The sequence below is a fragment of the Lissotriton helveticus genome, chromosome 1_1, assembly GCF_964261635.1.
Source record: "Lissotriton helveticus chromosome 1_1, aLisHel1.1, whole genome shotgun sequence".
Classification (NCBI taxonomy): domain Eukaryota; kingdom Metazoa; phylum Chordata; class Amphibia; order Caudata; family Salamandridae; genus Lissotriton; species Lissotriton helveticus.
This window is the reverse complement of record NC_136057.1, coordinates 568,843,836-568,864,579: the sequence shown is the minus strand read 5'-3', so window position 1 is coordinate 568,864,579 and position 20,744 is coordinate 568,843,836. Positions and strand designations below refer to the sequence as shown.

General features: G+C 44.7%; 1 protein-coding gene across 1 annotated transcript in view; it reads right to left on the bottom strand.

Annotated features, from left to right (window-relative positions):
• Positions 1-1,341: 1,341 nt before the first annotated feature.
• The window catches only part of LOC144813832 (solute carrier organic anion transporter family member 1C1-like), a 490,557-nt gene continuing 471,154 nt past the window's right edge, over positions 1,342-20,744 (bottom strand). Inside the window, exon 15 of the mRNA XM_078674055.1 lies at positions 1,342-1,724. Coding sequence (XP_078530181.1) covers positions 1,511-1,724 — 214 coding nt within the window. The 3' untranslated portion in view covers positions 1,342-1,510. The remainder of the gene's footprint in view (positions 1,725-20,744) is intronic.

Here is a 20,744-nt window from a genome sequence, read left to right as displayed (position 1 = left end):
CTATGGCTAAGCCCTACAAAATATAAACTAGCACGAAATTCCATAAACCCTTAAACGTATAAACAGATAATGAAAACGTCATCCAGCATGTGTCTCAACTGGCAAATAATAATGCGAAAAATGAAAGATTACAAGCAACACGTACTGCCCATTGATGTAAAAATAATCCGTCTCTTGCATCTGCTGCACTACAGATTCGTGGTCACACAGCATCAGAAACCCTAAATAAACAGTAAGGGGCAGATTTATGATGACTGGCGCATCCCCAGGGATGCGCCATTTATTTTGCGCCGCTGCTCCGCCACCCATGGTGCACCGCATTTACAATGCGGCGCACCATGGGGCAAAAACGGCACAGATGCGTGACGCATCTGTGCCGTACAGGTGGCGCATTGCTGGAGTTGCGTCGCAAGCGCGACGCAGCTCCAGCAAGGCTCGAGGGTGCCCCATCTTTACAATGCTGCGTCAAGACCTACGCCTGCTTCAAGCAGGCGCAGGGTTTTGACGCAGCATTGGCCTGAAAGTGACTGAGTGAAATCTTATAGATTTCACTCAGCCACTTTTGCGAGGCGCACCTGCCCCGGAACGCCCACCCTGCGCCGGAACGCCCACAAGTGGCGCAGGGCTTTACAACGTGACGCATCTGCCCAGATGCGTCACTTTGTAAATGGGTCGTAGGGATGCGCCACATTTACGCCGCTGTTGCGTGACGCAAACGTGGCGCATTCCCAACATAAATCTGCCCCTAAGTACATTGTTTCAGATTTCTATCAAGCTATGTAGGTGTAAATGATGTTTCCACAAATGTTTCCGTCTTGTCGGCACCAGAGAATGAATATGATGTTCATGTTCTTACCATGCTTTCACGAGGACCCCTGTGTCTACGGGACTGCATTGCTTGATGCATATTAGGCAATGTCAGGAATCATTGTGAGATGCGAGTAGAGAACATCGGCAATTGAGCCGGTGGGGCAGTAAAACCTTTGGACTATAAAAGGGTGCTTTATATCATTTTTTCAGCCCTATAGTTTTAGGTCACACAGTAAGTCCTATCAAGATGTTGTCACTGCACTTTCCAGTTTGAACCAATGACTTGTTCTCTTTCCGTTATCTCCTTCTGAATCCACAAGATTGTTGCATTGATTCGTTATTTTTTGCTTATACTGAAAATGCACATTATTTTGTCTTTAAGGTTCCCCATCCGATAGGCACGGTGCTATACATGGACGTTGCATATTTCGGACATGGCCTTCGAAGGATAGTGACATGCATTTGTATGTTGTTTTCATTGGTAATTTGCCACAGGGATGTCACAATAAATTGCTTCAAAAACACAAAAAATTCGGAAAAGAAAATATCATTTATTTGGTTTGACGTTCCGATTTTGCAATGTGTCACAAAGGTCTCCCAAACTTAAATTCCGGAAATAGGTCCATTGCGGTTTTAACCATTTGTGCAAATTCATTCTAACTTTTAAAAAAAAATCTAGATCAGTGAAATATCAGTCATTTTAAATATGAGTTTCTTTTACTTTAATAGGAACTTCAGAACATTCATTACTTTTTAAAGCAACATCTTCTTTTGTGAAACCTTCTCCTTTTTCAGTATTCTCTGCTGGCTTTGCATTTTCGTTACCCCAATGTCTCTTAACCATAAAGAAGAACACAATCCATAGAAGATACGATGGTGCTCGGAGCCCTGTAATTAAGCCCAAGTATGTATTCCTAGGTAAAAAAAGAAATAACGGATTAAGGAATTGTTCATGTATTTTAAAGAACTATACAATAATTTATATAGGTACCTGAAATACAGAATAACACTCAGCATATTGAATATAAATGCTCATTTATATTAGTGTGTGTTCTGGTAAAGTATTTCAATTGACAATTTTTTGCCACATCTTTGCATTCTTGCCATTATGAGATACTTTGCAGTGTTGTAAAATCCCAAAGACATATTCCATTTTGAGCAGGTTAGGTTAGACTGCCTGCCTTTTGCCTATATGTCCTATATCATTATATTTCCCAGGTCAAATCATCCAAACAATGACTTCGTTAACATCGAAGGTGACAAAAGCCTACCACTAGTTCCCCAATATCTACATTCAAGATCTGATAGTGAATGTGTAAAATAAACAAGTAGTCTGAATTGAGATATTTTCGTATTACTGGTTCATACCTGCTGTGTCTCAGACTAAGTGGAAAGTGTCTCAGTGTAGGGTAAACATCATTGGTCAACCTTATAAGAACACCATGAATTGACCACTGATACTGACAGATATTCTCCCCAAGTTAATGGAAGAGGTCCTGCCAGACTGCTGTACTGACATTTTTATGTTGAGAGCCTCTATAGAGAGTAGAGAAGCTAAGCACAGCTGATGTATGCTTTCCTTTGATAGGCGCCCTCTCTACTGGCCCAATTCACATCATCTCCACTGTGAACTGGTATGATGTGCACTGATTCCCAAGATGCTCTAGATGCAAGTTAGCTTCTCCATTAACTACTCACATAGAATTAGTCATTGGGGTGTTAGGCTGCCAGGAGAATTCCAATCATGTCAGAATGTTCATATTATTCTCGCTTGTTAGTGACACACATTAGCACTGTTCTCGATGTATTTTATGTGGCTATTACACATGTACTTAGCAATAGAATGAGACTGTTGAAAGAAACACTTTCAAATATATATAGTGTCTTTTAGTGCAGTGTTTGTGTGTGTTATTCTAAAGAATGAAATTGGGATTGAAATGACAATGCGTCCCTGACCCCTTTTTCAGAACTGTTAGTAACCCAGAAAGCACAGACACCACAGCGGCCATTATGACAAGTGGGCTTGTATGGGGCTTCAACAACCTGGAGTTTCATGCTCAAGAAAGGCCCACAGAACTAAATTCAGATGGAAAAGCCAAACCTAGTAGAACTACAGACACATATACATTGACTATTAAATGACAATGTTTCTCGAAGTTATTCTACATTTATTACTATAAATGTGCACAAATCATACGCTGAATGTTCGTCATTGAATATTATAATTTTAATTATTTAGGTTTTTCTAACGTGCTATTAAACATGCTCTGTTTTGTGGCGTGGGCACATGCTAAGATTGGGAGGTATTAAGACAGTATTATATAAAACTTGGTGATGTAGTACAGTATAGTTCAGCAGGTAAGCATGGTGTGTAGTGAGGACATCCATCATCTGATAGGCCCAAAATCAGTACAAAGCCTTAAAAAGTACAGAGGCTTTAAAGCCAACAGTAAAGAAGGCATACTAGTCTTAGGTGTCTGGAAAGTATAAATTCAATAGTGATTAAAGGGGGTCCTTTTAAACCTATTGAAGATACTATGAGCAGTGATAACACTTGCTAAAAATATCAGATAGCGGAGAGTACATGCTGAAAATATCAATAGGAGGGAGAGAGAAGACAGAAAAATCTGTGTCCCACTCCAGTTCACAAAAAATGCATCAAATATCAAAAAGAGTGTGACCAGGTAGTATCGCACAGGGTTCACTTCAATCCCCACTGACATACTAGTAACTGGTATCATCATCATCGGGTCTTTCCTCCACCAAGAAGGCATCTCAAACAGGAAAGAGAGGGTACGGTATCCGTTACAACTAGATTGTGATGTAAAATTACCTAAGTTCTAACCCAACGCAATAGGAATTTATCAAAAAATGGGAAGGGGGAAGGTTAAAAACAGAGGAGAAATGTGTCTAGGGAAATATATTGTGTGCCTCACATCAAAATACATATCCAGTCAATATGTGTCAGCCTCCTTGCACCCAAGTGAGTCGATGGCTTTCATCAGGAATGTTAGATTAGATGGATACATCATTTAGAGGACAATACATGTAACATGTCCTTCACAATGAATTATGATTTCCCCAAAATACAGTTTCTAGATGTGGAACTATATGTTCAAGACTGTCAATTTATGAGTAGGATATTTAGAAGAGACATCATGCAATGTGATATTACATGCAGACAGAGCTCATCCTGTACACCAACTCAAAGCTATACCCTATGGTGAAATGGTTAGAGATAGAAGAAACCAGTTGTGATACATAATTCGCTAAGAATTTGAATGACATTACAAACAGGTTCCGGATCAGAGGGTATTATGAGCAAACCATTAACAAGGCATACACGCGGCAAAGGAACTAGAGAGACACAACACATTAACAGATAGCGAACCCAAGAAAGACAGATGTGCACAGATCGTAATACCAATTATGACATATGCTAACAACATTGCAGAAATTAACACAATATTACAAAGACATTGGCATTTATTACCTTGGATGTATTATCAGCACACAAATTACCAAACACCTTAATATTACCTTTCAGAGGGGTTTAACATTGGGGGTCATGATCAGCCCAATCTATCCACAGTCTAGACCGCAAGGAAACTACTGGAGGCCCCCAAAGACATCATTGGGGGCCAACTACCCCTCTTATTACCTCCTGTAAGTCACACACAGTGGGACTGCAAAGATGTCTTCGGAGGCCATGCCCCCCTTTCTTCACCACTCTGCAAACATACCTCCAGGATTGATTATATCCTCCTCGATTTAAATCTCTGGCAGTATGTCATGGACATGGTTGTAACACCCAGTACAGATAGTGATCATAACTTCCTCTCGCTAAGTCTAAAGCACCTATGGCTAAGTACCCCAACTTTACCGTCTGTTAATAGGACAACATCGAGTATTACCCTGTCTAACTGTGGTAGGCGCCTTAAATGGCGGAAAGTGGCCCTAGATGAATCAAAACTTCAGGCCATGGATCAACTCCTGGAAGCCTCATTAAGTGAGATGGCAACATTCTCCTTAGAACATTCTGGTATATCCAGAGCTACGCCATTGTTCCAGGAGACTATAAACTCGATAGGTAATTTGTTTATGGTACGAATGCATGAAGGTAGGCCAGTTGGTCATCAGAAGCCAAAAGTAAAGCGGGGGTGGTATACACCTAAATGTAGAGAGAAGAAAGCGTGCCTCATTAAAGCTGTTAAGGCAAAGTCACAGCCCCTTGTTCTACAAGCCAGAGCAGAATATAAACGAGTGAGTGAAAGTGCTAAAAAGGAGTGGGAGGATGCCTATTGGCAAAACCTAAGAGAGGCAAGCGCTGGCCGGGATGCAGCCCGCTTTTGGAGCACCATAAGGGCAAGGAACAGGCCTGACAGTGAACTCAAAACCTGTAACATAACTGGGCAGGTTTGGTTCTAGCATTTTTCTACTCTATATTCATGCCAACAAAGGGCCCTTGCCTCTCCTGCGCCCTATAGATCTCCAGTATTCACTGGAGATGAAACGTCAGCCCCATTTACACTCAAAGAGGGGGAATATGTTATCAGTTGCATTGTGCCCCATAAGGCAGCTGGTCCCGACGGAATTCCGTGGGATCTGCTCCGTTCCAACCTGCAGAAATGGGGGAAGTTTATCCACATCTTACTCACTGCGATTGATAAAGGTGCCGCCATCCCCGACTCTTGGAAGGGGGCAGAGGTTGTCCCTATTTTTAAAAAAGGCTGGAGGGAAGACCCTGCCAACTACCACCCAATAAGTTTACTGGACTCAACCCAGAAGGTCGTGGGTAAGGTGGTGCTGGAAAGAATCCTCCAATGGGCAACTGAAAATGATATCCTTTCAGATTACCAGGCTGGTTTTAGGGCTGGCACTGGCACGATAGAGCAGGTCTTCAGGCTCCTATTACTATATTGGAAGGTGGTGGTTATAGGCAGAGGCAGCCTTTATTTGGCATTTATTGACCTGAAGACTGCCTTTGACCTTGTGCCCCGAGACCAATTATGGGGCATGTTGGCGGATATGGGGATTCCCCCAAATATTCTGTCGATCTTAGTGCGATTGCATGATGGTAATTTCGCACAGGTGCGATGGGGCACTGATGGGCAGAAAACTAGTAGGATACCGGTGGGGAAAGGGGTACGCCAGGGATGTGTTCTTGCCCCCTCCCTTTTTTCACTTTATGTGAACGGGGTTGTGGAGCACTTACTTAAACATCCTTCAGAAGCACCATCCCTGGCAGGGGAGAAAATTCCCACTCTTCTTTTTGCCGATGACACGCTATTAATTTCAAAAACACCGGCGGGTCTCCATGGCCTTTTAGTTAATTTTCAGACCTTTTGTGACCAACGGGGCCTAGTAATAAACACAGACAAAATGAAGTATTTGGTTTTAAATCCCCCAAAAAATTAGGACGTCCCCCTGTACTTAATAAAACCCCTCTGGAAAGGGTCACCGTTTTTGATTACTTAGGCATCCGAATCACGGATACTATGCAGTGGACCCCCCATCTGCTGAAAATGTTGCTCAATCATAAAAGGGTCACAGGGGCACTTGCTAAAGAACAGCGCTCTTCTTCAACTAAGCCCATCGCCCCTGTTATGGATATTTACAAGGCGAAGGGTGTTAGTTCCGCCTTGTATGGCGCAGAACTTTGGGGTACTTTTAACACCGATCTTCTAACCAGGTTTGAGAATAAGTTCTTGAAAGGTATTATGTCCCTCCCACAGAGCACACCTACGCTACCCCTCCTGCTATACCTTGGATGCCAACAAATTAGCGATGTTGCAAGACTACGACCATTACTTCTATGGGCTAGGCTGTGGCGTGTCCCTGAACTTGCCAAATACGCTAAAGGCCTAGCGGAGGTGATGTCACTGGCGGGGTGGCACAGGATAAGATGGCTAACCGATGTTAAGGCTTTGCTTGGTAAATTGGGACTCAGCGAAGCCTGGGAAAGTCGGTCCTCCCCCCCGAAAGCTGTCCTAAAAACTTTGTATTGGAATTGGGTCAGCAACAGAACCTCTACGGACCCATCTCTTGGTAGGATCACAGAGGAATTTTTAATTCACAAGGACTCACCTTATCGGGAGCCCTATCTGGATATGGTTTGGAAACCCTATGATAGGGCCCTGTATTTCAGATTTGGAGCGGGGTCTCTTCCTGTACGTGCCCTAACAGCCCATTGGAACCCACCGTACCAGTCAATTGCATCTTGTCCCTTCTGTGGCACCATCACGGAGTCAGTAGAACACTTGTTGTTTGTCTGCCCGGCCTATGCACGCCCAAGGCAACTGTGGCTCAAACCTGTATGTAGGGCCATGGATACTAGGCACTCTTCCGTGCCATTGCGAATTTTAATATCAGATACTCGGCCCATGTATGTCTTTGGCCTTGGAAATTTTTTGTCATGGGCAGGGTCCATTAGGACAAAACGGCTATTAATTACTGTTTAATTGATGAATTTTTAATTCTATGACCGATTGATCAATGGTTATTTCTTTTAAAGTTTATTGGGATCCTGTTTTATGCTATGGAATTTGGCCATTTTTAAATTTATATTTGTTATAATGTTTTTTAATGAATGTAAATCTCTTTTAAATGGATCCATGTTGCACTTTTCATGTGTTGCTTTTATGATGTAACAATTGAAATAAAGCCGTTGAACTGAAGCCTCCTGGCAGACTACGGGAGGGGGGATGAAGTCTAATTTTCTCCTGAGGGACTTTGGGGGCCAAGAAGCCCTCCTGGTACCACTAGTCACGCCATGCAGCAGAATTCCTGAGCCCTGGTAGGAGACCCAGCACCCTTTATCCACCACTCTGCAAACGCGACTACTAGTTAAATAAGTGTTTCCATTTGCAAGAATTAGGGCTATGTTGTGGAGTGGTAACACCAGGTTTAGTCTTCCTCGTTTCCATAGAAGCTCACCCATGAACTCAGAGAGACAAAAAAAGACGGAATCACTTAGGAGCACTTGTGGACCTAGTCAGAGGTATGAGCAGAGTCACTGGAATTATGTGACTGTTTGGCTGCACCGGCATTCGCACAATTATACATTGTCTGCATTAGCAACATAACTCATAATATGCACCCTAATATGCAGATTTGAACAAAAAAAGCTTTGTTTCTAGTTCAAACAGCTCAAACATTAACAAAAATGCAGCAACAAGTGTTACAGCGTGGTAGAGTTCCCCTTGCAAACCTAGAATGGTCACCTGTTACTTATTGCTAAATGTGGGTGTTAAATTGGTACTAATGGTGTGCAAGCCACTCTTGCTTCCCTCTGCACGTCTCTTGCCTATTTATGCATTTCTGTTGCTTCTTTCTGCACGTTTCTTTCTTTTTCTATACTTCTCTTGCCTCATTCTGTAAATCTCTTGTAGTTTCTGCACCTCTCTTACATCTTTCTGCACGACTGTTGCCTCTTTCTGCACTTCATTTGCTTCTTCCTGTATCCCTCTTACATCTTTCTGCACCCTTTTTGCATCTTTCTGCACCTCTATTCCTTCTTTCTGTACTTCTTTTGTTTCTTTCTGCACCCCTCTTGCCTCTCTCTCCATCCCTCTTTCTGCACTTCTGTTGCTTCTTTCTCCACTTATTTTGCTTCTTTCTGTACTTCACTTGCCTCTTTCTGTACCTCTATTGCCTCTTCCTGCAGTTCTCTTGCCTCCTTCTGCGCTTCACTTGCCTCTTTGTGTAACTCTCTTGCCTCTTTGTGTACCTCTCTTTCCTCTACTGCACCTCACTTGTTTTTTTTGCACCCCTTTTGCCTGTTTCTGTATCCCTCTTTTCTCTTTGTGCAACTCTCTTGCTTTTTTCTATATCTCTATTTCCTCTTTCAGCACCATTCTTGCCTCTTTCTCTACCTCTGTTCCGTTCCTTAATTTTTCACTTGCTGTGTCTCTTTCTGCACCCTTCGTGCCTCTTTTAGCACCTCTGTTGCCTCTTTCTGCAGTTCTCTTCCTCTTTCTGCATCCCTCCTGCCTCTTTGTGTATCCCGCTTGCCTCTTTCTGCCCCTCTCCTACCCCTTTCTGCACACCTCTTCTCTCTTTCTGTACCCTCTTGTCTCATTCTGCACTTCTGTTGGTTCTTTCTGCACTGCTCTGACTTCTTCCTACACATCTGTCCCACATTTCTGCATCCCTCTTGCCTTTTTCTGCACCTCTCTTCCTGTACCACTCTTGCCACAGTCTGCCCACCTGTTCCCTCTTTCTGTTCCTCTTTTGCCTGTTTCTGCAACTCTCTTGCCTCTTTATGAAGTTCTCTTGCCTCCTTCTGTAACTCACTTGCCTCTTTTTGCACCTCTGTTGGTTTGGTTCTTTTGCACTGCTTTTGTTCTTTCTGCACTAATCTGGCAAATGTCTGCACCCATGTTGCCTCCATTGCACCCCTTTTCCCTGTTTCTGTACCTCTCTTGCCTGTTGCTGCAACTCTCTTGCCTTTTTCTGTAACTCTCCTGCCTTTTTCTTCAGTTCTCTTGCCTTCTTCTGCACCTCTGTTTCTCCTTTCTGCACTTCTCTAGCCTCTTTCTGTACCCCTGTTGTTTCATTCTGCACTTTCCATGCTTCTTTCTGCACCTGTCTTGCTTTTTCTGCAACCCTGTTGTCTCTTTCTACACTCGTCTTCCCTCTTTCTGTACCTTTCTGTACTTTTCTTGCTTCTTTCTACACCTCCGTTGCTTCTATCCTTACCTCTGGTGCTTCTTTCAGCAATTCTCTTGCCTCTTTCTGAAGTTCTCTTACCTGTTTCTGCACCCCTCTTGCCTCTTTCTGCAGCCGTCTTCCCTCTTTCTGCACCACTCTTGCCTCTTTTTGTACCTCTATTGGTTCTTTCTGCACTTCTGTTGGCGAAATCTCTTGGAATAACCCTTGACGGCAGCCTGAACATGCGTGGCCATATAAACTTGATGGCCAAAACGGCCAGATTCCACCTGAGTTACCTAAGAAACCAAAAAACCCTTCCTCGATGTGGCCGACCTTAAAACGGCAACCCAGGCACTAGTCATTTCCAGACTTGAATATGGACGCTCTACTCTAGCAGGCCTACCCAAGAACTCCCTGGCCCCCTTGAAAGCCTGCCTCAACACTGCCGTCAGACTCCTAACTGGCTCAAAGGAATTCGACCACATCTCCCCAATCTCAAAGCTCTGCACTGGCTTCCCCTAGAGGCCAGAATCCAATTTAAACTGGCCTGCATTACTCACAAAGCCCTTTTTTCCAAATCCTCTTCATTTCTCGCACAAAAACTCGTGGTATCCAGAGGAGCCAGAAAATCTCGTTCTGCCAAAGACCTGCTGCTGCAACCAGCACGCTTCCGGAAGAACAAAACCTACAATTGGGCCTTTTCTGGGGCCGTGCCAAGAATTTGGAACTCTCTCCCACCCGCAATTAGAAGACTTCCGTCCTTGGCACACTTTAAGAACCAAAACCTTCTTAATGGGAAAATACCTTGCCGAACGAATCCTTTACTGTCATCACTTTGACTTGCCCCACTCTCCACCTCGCAATATCCATGGCTACGGATGATACCTATTTGGCACTCCTGGGCATCCCCCCAAGAGCTGAGACTGCGTGCCTACCTGTTTTAATTTTTATATCACATGTAGCCTGGACTTTAAACGTGCAGCATGCTTTTCCTGTATAATGTATCCCCTACCTTTCCCAATTTGATCCCTCCCGTCCCTACGCTTGTATACTACCCCTTAATCATGTAAAGCGCTCTGATACCCTCACAGGTCTGGTTTGCGCTCTATAAAACTATAAAATAAATAAATAAATCTTTCTGCACCCTTTGTGCCTCTTTCAGCACCTCTGTTGCTTCTTTCTGCACATCTCTTCCTTATTTCTGCACCACTATTGCCTCTTTTTGGACTTCTCTTGTCTCTTTCTGCACTCTGTGTGCCTCCTTCTGCCCCTCTGTTGCTTCTTTTTGCACTTCTTTTGGTTCTTTCTGAACTGCTCTTGCCTCTTTCTGCATCCCTCTAGGCTCTTTGAGAACCTCTTTTGCTTCTTTCTGCACCTTTCTCTCCTTTCTGCACCTCTCTTGCCTCGTTCTGCATCTCTGTTGCTTCTTTCTGCACTTCTATTGCCTATTTCCGCACCTCTCTTGCTTCTTTCTGCACACCACTTGCTTCTTTTAACACCTCTGTTGCTTTTTTCTGCAGATCTCTTGCCTCTTTCTGCACCCCTCTTTTCTCTTTCTGCACCTCTCTTGCCTCTTCCTGCACTCCTGTTCCCTCTTTTGGCACCTTTCCTTCCTGCCTGTTTCTGTTCCTCTCTTGCTTCTTTCTGTAACTCTGTTCCTCTTTCTGCACTTCTCTAGCTCTTTCTGCATCTTTCACGCCTCTTTTAGCACCTCTGTTGGTTGTTGCTGCATGCTCTTGCTTTTTGCTACACCTCTTGCCTCGTTCTACCCTTCTCTTGCTTCTTTCTACACATCTGTTGTTTCTTTCAGCATTTCTCTTGCTTTTTTCTGCACTTCTCTTCCTTCTTTCTGCACCCTCCTGCCTCTTTCTGTACCTCTCTTGCCTCTCTGTGCTCCCCTCTTACATTGTTCTACACCCCCTTGCCTCTTTTTTGCATCTCTGTTGTTTTTTCTCTACTGCTCTTACTTCTTTCTGTACCTCACTTGCCTCATACTGCACCTCTGTTCCATGTTTCTGCACCTTTCCTGCCTGTTTAAGCACCTCTCTTGCCTCTTTCTGCACCTCTGAGTTAGAGGTAGTTTTAATACCCCTGCCCTTTTATGTACTATGGCCTTACACAGGTGGTCATGCCAATCACAGGGGTACCCCAACCCATAGAGTACCCTAGTGTAAGTAGGTGGTGTCACTGTAATTTAAGTGTCTTTCAGCATAGCACTGGCTCTGGGCCTGGTTAGTCAGAGTCAGTTACCACCAGTACCAGTCAGTAAAAAGTGAGGGGCACAGGATGACTTTGCAACAAAGCCTTTTTCTGCATCTCTGTTGGTTCTTTCTGCATATCTCTTGGTTCTTTCTGTACTTTTCTTCATCTTTCTTGACTTTTGTTGCCCCTTTCTTCATTTCTCTTGCTTCTTCCTTTGCCTTTCTTCCTCTTTCTTCACATGTCATACCTCTGTAGGCATAGTTTGAAATTATAATTTAAAAAACCTTAGATATTCAATGAAAAAAACATCTGTTTGAGGGCTGTTACAGTTAGAATTTTATCATTTCTAATCTCGAATTGAATCTCAATTGCTGCAAACAAACAGAAAGAAACTTTCAGAATACTGAAAGAACTTAGCAAAACATCTGAGCAGAAATTGACTGCCGCACCCATTGACTGCAATGCTTTCCAATCCTTCTTTTTCCAGAAGGTCAGAGATATTCTCTCCGAAGTTGATAACACCCCTATTAATCAGAGTTCCTTGGTCAGCTCCAAGTCCCTCCCCCCCTGTAAGTTACTTACTACTTTTCCCAAATTAGGGGTCTACTACATGGCGGAATGGCCAAAGGGACTGCCTGCCATATGGACGACGGTCCCGTCATGCCTATTAGGATGCGCCTGCCACACAGGCGGGTGCATCCAGCATTTTTTACATTGCGGCCGGCCGTGCTTTCAGCAGCTCCCGTCGTAATTTAATAAAGTTTATATAGAAAACAACGGTTCCAGTGGGACAATATATGTACGTTCTTTAGTCAGTAAAAAGCATAATAGCGATGTCAGTTGAGGGTTTAGAGGGGATGTTAGAGAGAGAGATAAAGCTCATGACACCAGGGTTCAGATTGGTTAAACACAAGGGGGTGGTATTTAGGCCTGTATTGCTTATGATCAATAAGCTCCTCTCTGCCCCCACAAGGAAGAGTACTAGAGTAAATTGGCAGTCAAGGTTGCACCAGGAATATACTTTTGAGGAGTGGGAGAATTTCCTATGTATTTATGACACCTTCCTTCATGAGGCCAAGATTACATTTCACTAATTCAAACGTTTGCACAATTGCTACTGGCCCCCAAAGGTCACATAGATTGGGTCTGCTGCTCCAAGAGAATAAGAGAGGTCATGTTCGGGTTTGCCAACAACATCTATAACTCTGGAGGTTTGGAAATTTAGAAGTGGTTCCATTAATTAGCCCAAAAAACATTTACTGAATATATATGAAGACTGATGATCTGATTTAGATCTTGTCAGGCCTACCGTTGTTCCTCCGTGGCAGCATTTACAAGTACTCCATTGAGCTGACGGACTCCTACCTGCCACATTTACATGTGTGCTGGCTGATCCGCTGTTCACACTGACAGACTGTTTTCTGTTGTGTAAGTGGCTCACTGCTGTCAACACCATGGACTTGCCTGCTGGCTAACATTACTCCATTGCCATCAGGGAGGTAGGATTGCTCCAAGCCTATTTAGATGTTACACTTGTGCAGGTGTTGACCTAGCGGTAAATTGCTGATAAAGGGAGTCAGTCACACGTTCAACATTGCACTATTGGTGTAGCTTTTGGATGGATGCTAGCACCACACACCTGATGTGTTTTGGCCACTTTTTATCACCTTCTTACCAGACTATAAAAAACACTCCATTTCAGACCATGATCCGTTGCCATTCCACTGCAGCAGAACATTGTTAAGGAGAACTGTTTTCAGTGAATTCAGATTTTTTGTTGCTTTCCCTGAATTCAGATTTTTTGTTGATTTACGTTTAGTTTTCTATACATCTCAGGGAGGAGAAACTCCTGTTTTTACTGAGGGAGAATTGTCAGTCGTGGTAGATGAAAATATTGGTGCAGAGCCAGAATTGTTTGGAGCCAAGTACAAAATACAACTATAGCTCACAAAAGGCAAAGGTGGGACAATAGAGTTGACGGAGTGAATGCTGCAGCAAGCAATCTCTCACAAAGTAGGAAATTAGGAAGAGGTGGAAAGACCTGCGGGAAAGAGTGCATTCCTTGGCCTCCAAGCATCACCTGGAAGCCCACAGGACTGCTGGTTGTTATTCCAGCCACCCCTTGCAACTACTTCCCTGGGAGGAGAAAGAGGAGAAGGTCTTACAGATCCTTCATCCTGAAGGCCTGACAGGAATCCATGGTGGAGTGGACATTGGTAAATTATAATTTTGAATGTGACACTAAACCTAAAGGTCGTTTTTGCTTTTAATTTAGTTGAAGCACCTTTTTTAAACATATAACCCTTTATATAAAAATATGTATTTTTGTATTTACAAAATATGTATCATTATTGTTGTTTCTCTCGCTTTACCAATTCTTTATATGTGTTGTCAATGTCTGTGTTTTAATTCATGTTACATGTTTTAGTTTTCTTTTGTCTTGCTTGTATGTTTGTTTGAATGTATTTAGCATTCTCCATTACATGTCATATGATGTTATTGTGATTGTAAGTGTAAGGGGATACCATCCCGAGCTGCGTGGCTCCTGGCAAGGGCAGTACACAGCTCTCAGCGCCGTGAGGGCAACGGTGGTAGTTCCCACCCAGGAACTACATTACCCAGCAGCCCCGGGGCCGGCGCACATCCTCCAGCTCAGCAGCGTGCCCGGAGGCGCTTCATAACCCGCGACCCCGACGAGGCACAGGGGGATATCATCTCGACCTGCGTGGCTCCTGGCAGGGGCAGTACACAGCTCTCATCGCCGTGAGGGGAACGGCTTGGTAGACCGGGAGCGCCGTGAGGGCAACGGCGGTAGTTCCCACTCGGGAACTACATTACCCAGCAGCCCCGGGGCCGGCGCACATCCTCCAGCTCAGCAGCGCAGGTGCTTCATAACCCGCGACCCCCACTCGCCTCGCGAGTCGCGCGCGGGAGCTGCCCGGGACAAGGGCGGGGCAGTCTTTGGCAGTCCGAGGCAGAAGGAGGCGGGGCGGGGCCACCCCCTTAACAACTACTAACAATGGGTAAGCGCAAGAAAGCTCATAACTGTGATGAAGAAGGGAAAAGCGCTAAAATGCCCAGACACTCCAAGTCCATACTGTCTTATTTATCATCCGCGGTGGGGGCTCTCACCAAAGAAATTGCCAAAGCTGAAGAAGAACTGGGCCTGACACCCTCTGGCTTGGTAGAGTCGCCCACAACTGAGGTCCCACGCATAAGTATAGAGGGCCCTTTGAGCGTAGCCCCCCCTTACCCTTGGAACCCTTGGTGATTATTACAACTAATCCTACCCCCCCGGCCACATTGGTCACCCCCGTTAGTGCTCCGGTTGAATTAGCGCAGCATTCCTAGCCGGCCGCCCAACCATCGAAGCGGGACAGGGGCAAAAAAACTAAAGCTGTATGTGCATCGAACACACCCCCTGACTCCCTTGGCGATCAATTTGAGGCCCTTTTCGTTGCCAGAATTGAGCCAATGTTAGTAGGGATCGCAAAGGGCATTGTCGACACATTGAACACTTGCCTGTCCGACCTTCTCAAGAAATGTTCATTGTTGGACAAAATCATCACCTCCTATCCTCCGCCTGAGGAGTTGCCCAAGAGGTGCCCAATGCCCCGAGGTTTGGGCAGGATAGTAGGGGCAAGTCTTAGCTCTACAGCCCCCTCACAGAGGGATGTTGGTTTAGTTTCTGGTGGTCAGTGCCCTCCTGGCGCCTCCCCCGTAAACCAGGAAGGAAATACACCCACTCCTCCTCCACGGATACATCCAACTATGCCCCTAAGTAGGAAAACACTACCGAGCAAGTTCAATCTAAGCTTGCCCCCGGCAGCTGCCCCCTTGGTCGCAGTGTTCATAGGGGTGCCACTGTTAAAAGAGGGGGAGTGGGAATCTACAAACGAACTTTTATCCATAGCGAAAATCTGGTGTGCTGACTCCTCTAGCGGGGTGGACTCTTCAGGCTCGCTTATCTTTGCAAGGAGGGTGGGGTGGGTTGGAAAAAAACCAAAGATCACCCAGGGGGACTGTGTGGTAATTAACTTTAACAGGCCCAACGTGGCAGACAAACTCTTTTGGGATGGTTCAGCCATCACAGCAAAGGACCATGTGAGACCTGTACCCCTGGGCTTTTTCTATCCCCCTACGGAGAGAGCCTATGCCAGACACCATCATCCTACCATGGGAACAACCTTGAAACCACTTCCAAGGGGGGGCACCTCTGCGGGTTTCTCCCAACGCTGTGTTCAAGGGCTAGAGGTCGCATTATTGCCATCTTACAATCAGGTGGCGGGCGACGCACCATCGGGTAGTGGGTTAGTAATTAGTAACCGCTTTGCACCTCTGTCAGGCCTGGAGGGCACGGAGGGCATGGAGGGCATTGATTGACCACTAGCCCGTGAGCGGGCCCCTCCAATAGGACCCCCCGAGTGGGAAGAGGCCACGGCATGTAAACTCCTTAGCTGGAAATGGCAGGTATTAAAAACAAGGTATCGAATGAGGATTGGGTGAGTCTGGTTTCTTGTTATGAAGTTATAGCCCTCCAAGAGACATGGAACACTGCAGATAGTTTCTGGCTGGATGGATTTACCAGTTTTGTCATCACTGCCTCCCCAAGCAGAGCGGGTAGAGCTATGGGAGGCCTCATAACCCTTTTTTCTTTAAATCTTAAAGGGTCAACAATCCTTCACCAAACTTATTAATAGTCGAAAGGTCATTTTCCCCTTCCAAGAGCACTTTTTATATTAATGTTTATAATTCAATGAGTAAGGATATCGGAAACAATAGTTTAGCCATATTAGATTCCTTTTTATCCTCTGTCAGTCAAAACACATGTTTTAATCACAAATGTATTCTCTTGGGAGATTTTAATATTCATCCTTGCAATGGTTTGTGTGGCATAACGAATGTTGAGGACTATGCAGGGTTAGAAGGACCACACTTTGAGCACTCTGCAGCGGGTGAAGAGTTAGAAGAGCTGCTGGCCAACTATAATTGTTATGAACCAAACTCACCTGAAGGCAAACCCAGAACTCACACCTATAAAGGCACCATCCCGGGGTCCATCATTGACTATATATTCATGACTCCAGGGATCCTGAACAGGGTAATCTCATATAATACATTGGCAGGGTATGCTCAGACGTGAGTCCCTTGTTTACTTGGCCACTGGATTCAAGATAGCCTGGCTGATGAGGATTATGAATCCGAAACCGGTCCCAGGATGCTTGTTTCTGGTCCAGGGAAGACATGGCTTGGCAGTTCGGGCTGGACTGTTCCCATGAGGCACAGGGTCAGACTGATTTGCATATAGCCATGTCTGAACTGGGGTGGCTGAGTGAACTAAAGAATGGTGATGGATTAAACCCAGATCAGTTGACTGGGGGTGAGTGTTTGATTTGTTCAAACGCTCCGTCCATCATCCCCTTTTGTATCGCTTTGTTCGCCCTAAGTGTGGCAGGGTATGCTCAGACGTGAGTCCCTTGTTCACTTGGCCACTGGATTCAAGATAGCCTGGCTGATGAGGATTATGAATCCGAAACCGGTCCCAGGATGCTTGTTTCCGGTCCAGGGAAGACATGGCTTGGCAGTTCGGGCTGGGCTGTTCCCATGAGGCACAGGGTCAGACTGATTTGCATATAGCCATGTCTGTACTGGGGTGGCTGAGTGAACTAAAGAATAGTGATGGATTAAACCCAGATTAGTTGACTGGGGGTGGTGAGTGTTTGATTTGTTCAAACGCTCCGTCCATCATCCCCTTTTGTGTCGCTCTGTACATAGTGACCATAATCCTGTGGTATTGGAGGTGACCTGGGGGCAGCACATGGGGCCTAAGCCCCGTCCACTAGAGATACGGGCCACAGTACGCTCAGTGGATCAGGGGAGAAGGCTTAAATGGGCCTGATACTTTTCACGCAGAGCTCCTACCCAAAATTTACGGCCATATATAGGTCTGTCAAAATCCTACGGCCCCGGTCCATGATATTACGGGGGCCTTTGAAGCAATTTGTAACCAAAGCGCGACTGACCTCACGGCCAGTGCGAGGAAGGGAGCCAGCAAGCCTCACCGTTGGTTTGATGCAAACTGCTCCAAAGCACACAGATCATTGATGCGTGCTCTTAAAAACACACCGAGGGATAAGAAGAATATAGCGTCCCTAAGGAAGCTATATAAGTTGGCCATTAAAACTAGGAAAGAGGAAATTAAGAAAATAGCCTGGGATAATCTACTAAGTGTGGACGTTTTGAGGGACAGTAAACAATTCTGGACTATAATAAACCAGCCCTTTTTCTACGAAACTTCCAACTCAGATATGGACTGCGTGATTTTGCACGATAAATGGATTAGCCATTTCAGCGCAGTTTATGACGGAGAGTCTGTGGACTGCTCCTTAAGTCCGCCTGCTGCCCCCGAGACAACCCCTATGAGTTTTAACAAGGGCCAGGTGGAAAAAGCTATTCATGATACCTTATAGAACAAAGCACCAGGCCCCGACGGGGTGCCGGCCGATCTATATAAACATTCCCCAGGTCTTTGGGCAGGCGTTTTAACTAATGTATTCAACGCGGCTATTGGCAGCTCCCACCCAACCTCCTGGGCAACCTCCATCATCGTCCCAATCTTCAAGAAAGGCCACCGTGATGACCCAGTTTGTTATAGGCCTATATCCCTCCTGGACTCTGCCGTTAAGATCTTAGGCAGAGTCTTGTTAACTAAGTTGAGGGAGAGCGTTGAGAACTGCGGTGGGCTGGCCAACATCCAATACGAGTTTAGGGAGAAGAGGGGAACAATGGAACAGTGCTCCAATTTGCACCTTCTGATCGCTAAGTATACGGTGGCTAAGGAGGGGTCATTATTTCTAGCCTTTATGGACCTCTCCTCGGCCTTCGACTTGGTGAACAGGTCCAAGTTGTGGGCCATGCTGTTGAGGATTGGGATAGACGGGGCCCTGGTTAGGTTCATGGCCTATTTACATCAGGACTTGTCCGCTATGGTCAGGGTCACCAGGGAGGGAAGATGCAGTCCCCAGTTTAAGTCCATGCGGGGTTACGGCAGGGCTGTATATTAGCCCCCCTACTGTTTACCATATATATCAACAGCCTAGGGAGCTACCTGGAGGAGGCAGGGGGGGACGTTCCGCGTGTAGGAGAAGCTAAGATTCCTGCTCTCCTATACGCGGACGATGCAGTCCTTATAGCCCGCACCGGCAACGGCTTGCAGACCTTGTTGCACGCATTTGGTACCTTTATGGACGACCTGGACATGAAGGTCAATGCAGGTAAATCCCATACAATGGTAGTTGGAGCCCATGGGCGCAAAGGCAAGATTAAAACCTTTACGTGTAAGGGCTAAGAGGTCTCTAGAACGGCAACTTTCCCATACCTGGGGGTGCTCTTCGACGAGAGGGGATCGTGGGGCCCACAGGTTAGGGCAAAAAGCCTATCAGTGGCCAGGTCAGCGGCGGCCCTTATGGCCTTTTCAAAAAGATTGGGGGCCAGGCCGATGGAGGCCCTATTAAAGGTTTACAGCACGAAATGTGTCCCAATCGCCATGTATGGTGCCCCAATCTGGGGATATTTACATCTTGAGCCTATACAGAGAGCTGAAAACAGGTTCCTACGCTCTCTATTGTCAGTCCCATCATTGATCCCAACATATTCTATTCATGCGGAGGTGGGTATGGATTATATTACAGATAGGCTCAACTTGGCCCCTTTGATCTTCTGGTTAAGGATGTGGCTCAACAAGCAGTTAACCCTGAACCACTCGATTATGGAGGACGTGATGACTTTAGATCATTACAAAAAGATCCCCTGGCTGGATTACCTGAGGAAGTCCTTCACCCAATTAGGGAGACCGGAACTTTTTGAATTTCCTTCATGCATTAGAAACATGGATGTAGTTTTGGTTAAGAGGCAGTTTATGACTCTGGCAAGATCTACCTGAGAGGAAAAAGGACTTCAGAAGCCCTCGGTGAGGTCTCATTATATATTAACAAGCTCCACTGCCATGGAACCTTATCTTAGTATCGTCACTAGACCTTTTCACACGTTCCTCTTGCCTAAATTTAGATTCAATCCGATCCATTACCATCTGGGCAATTATCAGTCTTGGGCCAGACCAGAGTCAGCCCCTCCCTGCTTCTGTGACAATTTCTCAACTCAGGACACCATGCACTTCGTCATTTTTCTCAGCTCCCCGAAAGAAATATTTGCTCCCAATTCTGAGGGAGGCTGGCTTTACACAAGTCAGACCAGCACTCCTTTACCTTCAGTCTATGAGTAACATCTGCATTATATTTTGTATGGGAAATTATTTGGCAGCAGCAGCACACATTAAATCCAGCCATGTTATTACTGATAGCACTCAATGACTATTCTCCATCTGTAGTTTACATTGATATTTTGCACAGCTTTTTGCTCTTTGCACAAGTTTCCTGATCAACTGTTTTTATTTGATTGTAGTTGTAATAATCTTTGAAAATGTATTTTTAAACTCTTTTTAATATGAATATACTGGAAGCAATTTTGGAAACGCTCTTTTGCACTTTTTGTATGGAATGTATGTCTTTTTATGATTTTATCTAAAATCGAATAAAGTATTTTGACTGACTGACTGACTGATTGTAAGTGTCTTTTCACCTAATAACATATTTCATATATGTGTTTTATATTCTAAAAGTCTGTCCATTTTTACTGCATATTTTCACGAGGTATGATAACATCTACTGTGATGCCTTGGTTTTGGGATTAAAATAATATTGCAATGATAGTTTGGTAATTCTCTCTTTTCTTTCAGATGTTCCATGTGTAAAGTGTTATGTGTTCATCAATCTCTATTTTCTGCTATGTTTTGAAATGGTTTGGGTTGTAATGTACTATAATTGTCTTGTTATGTTATTGAATTCATATTATTTGTTTTACAAATCAGTTATTTTACATAAAAATGTTAATCTATTTTAATTTGATATGCTTAATATATGTTTTTTTTTAAATAAATGTACTTTGCAATGCTTACATGAGGCCTTGGATTTTTTTTTATATTTCTCCTCTATACTATGTGGTGTTGAATGTATGGTACAAAA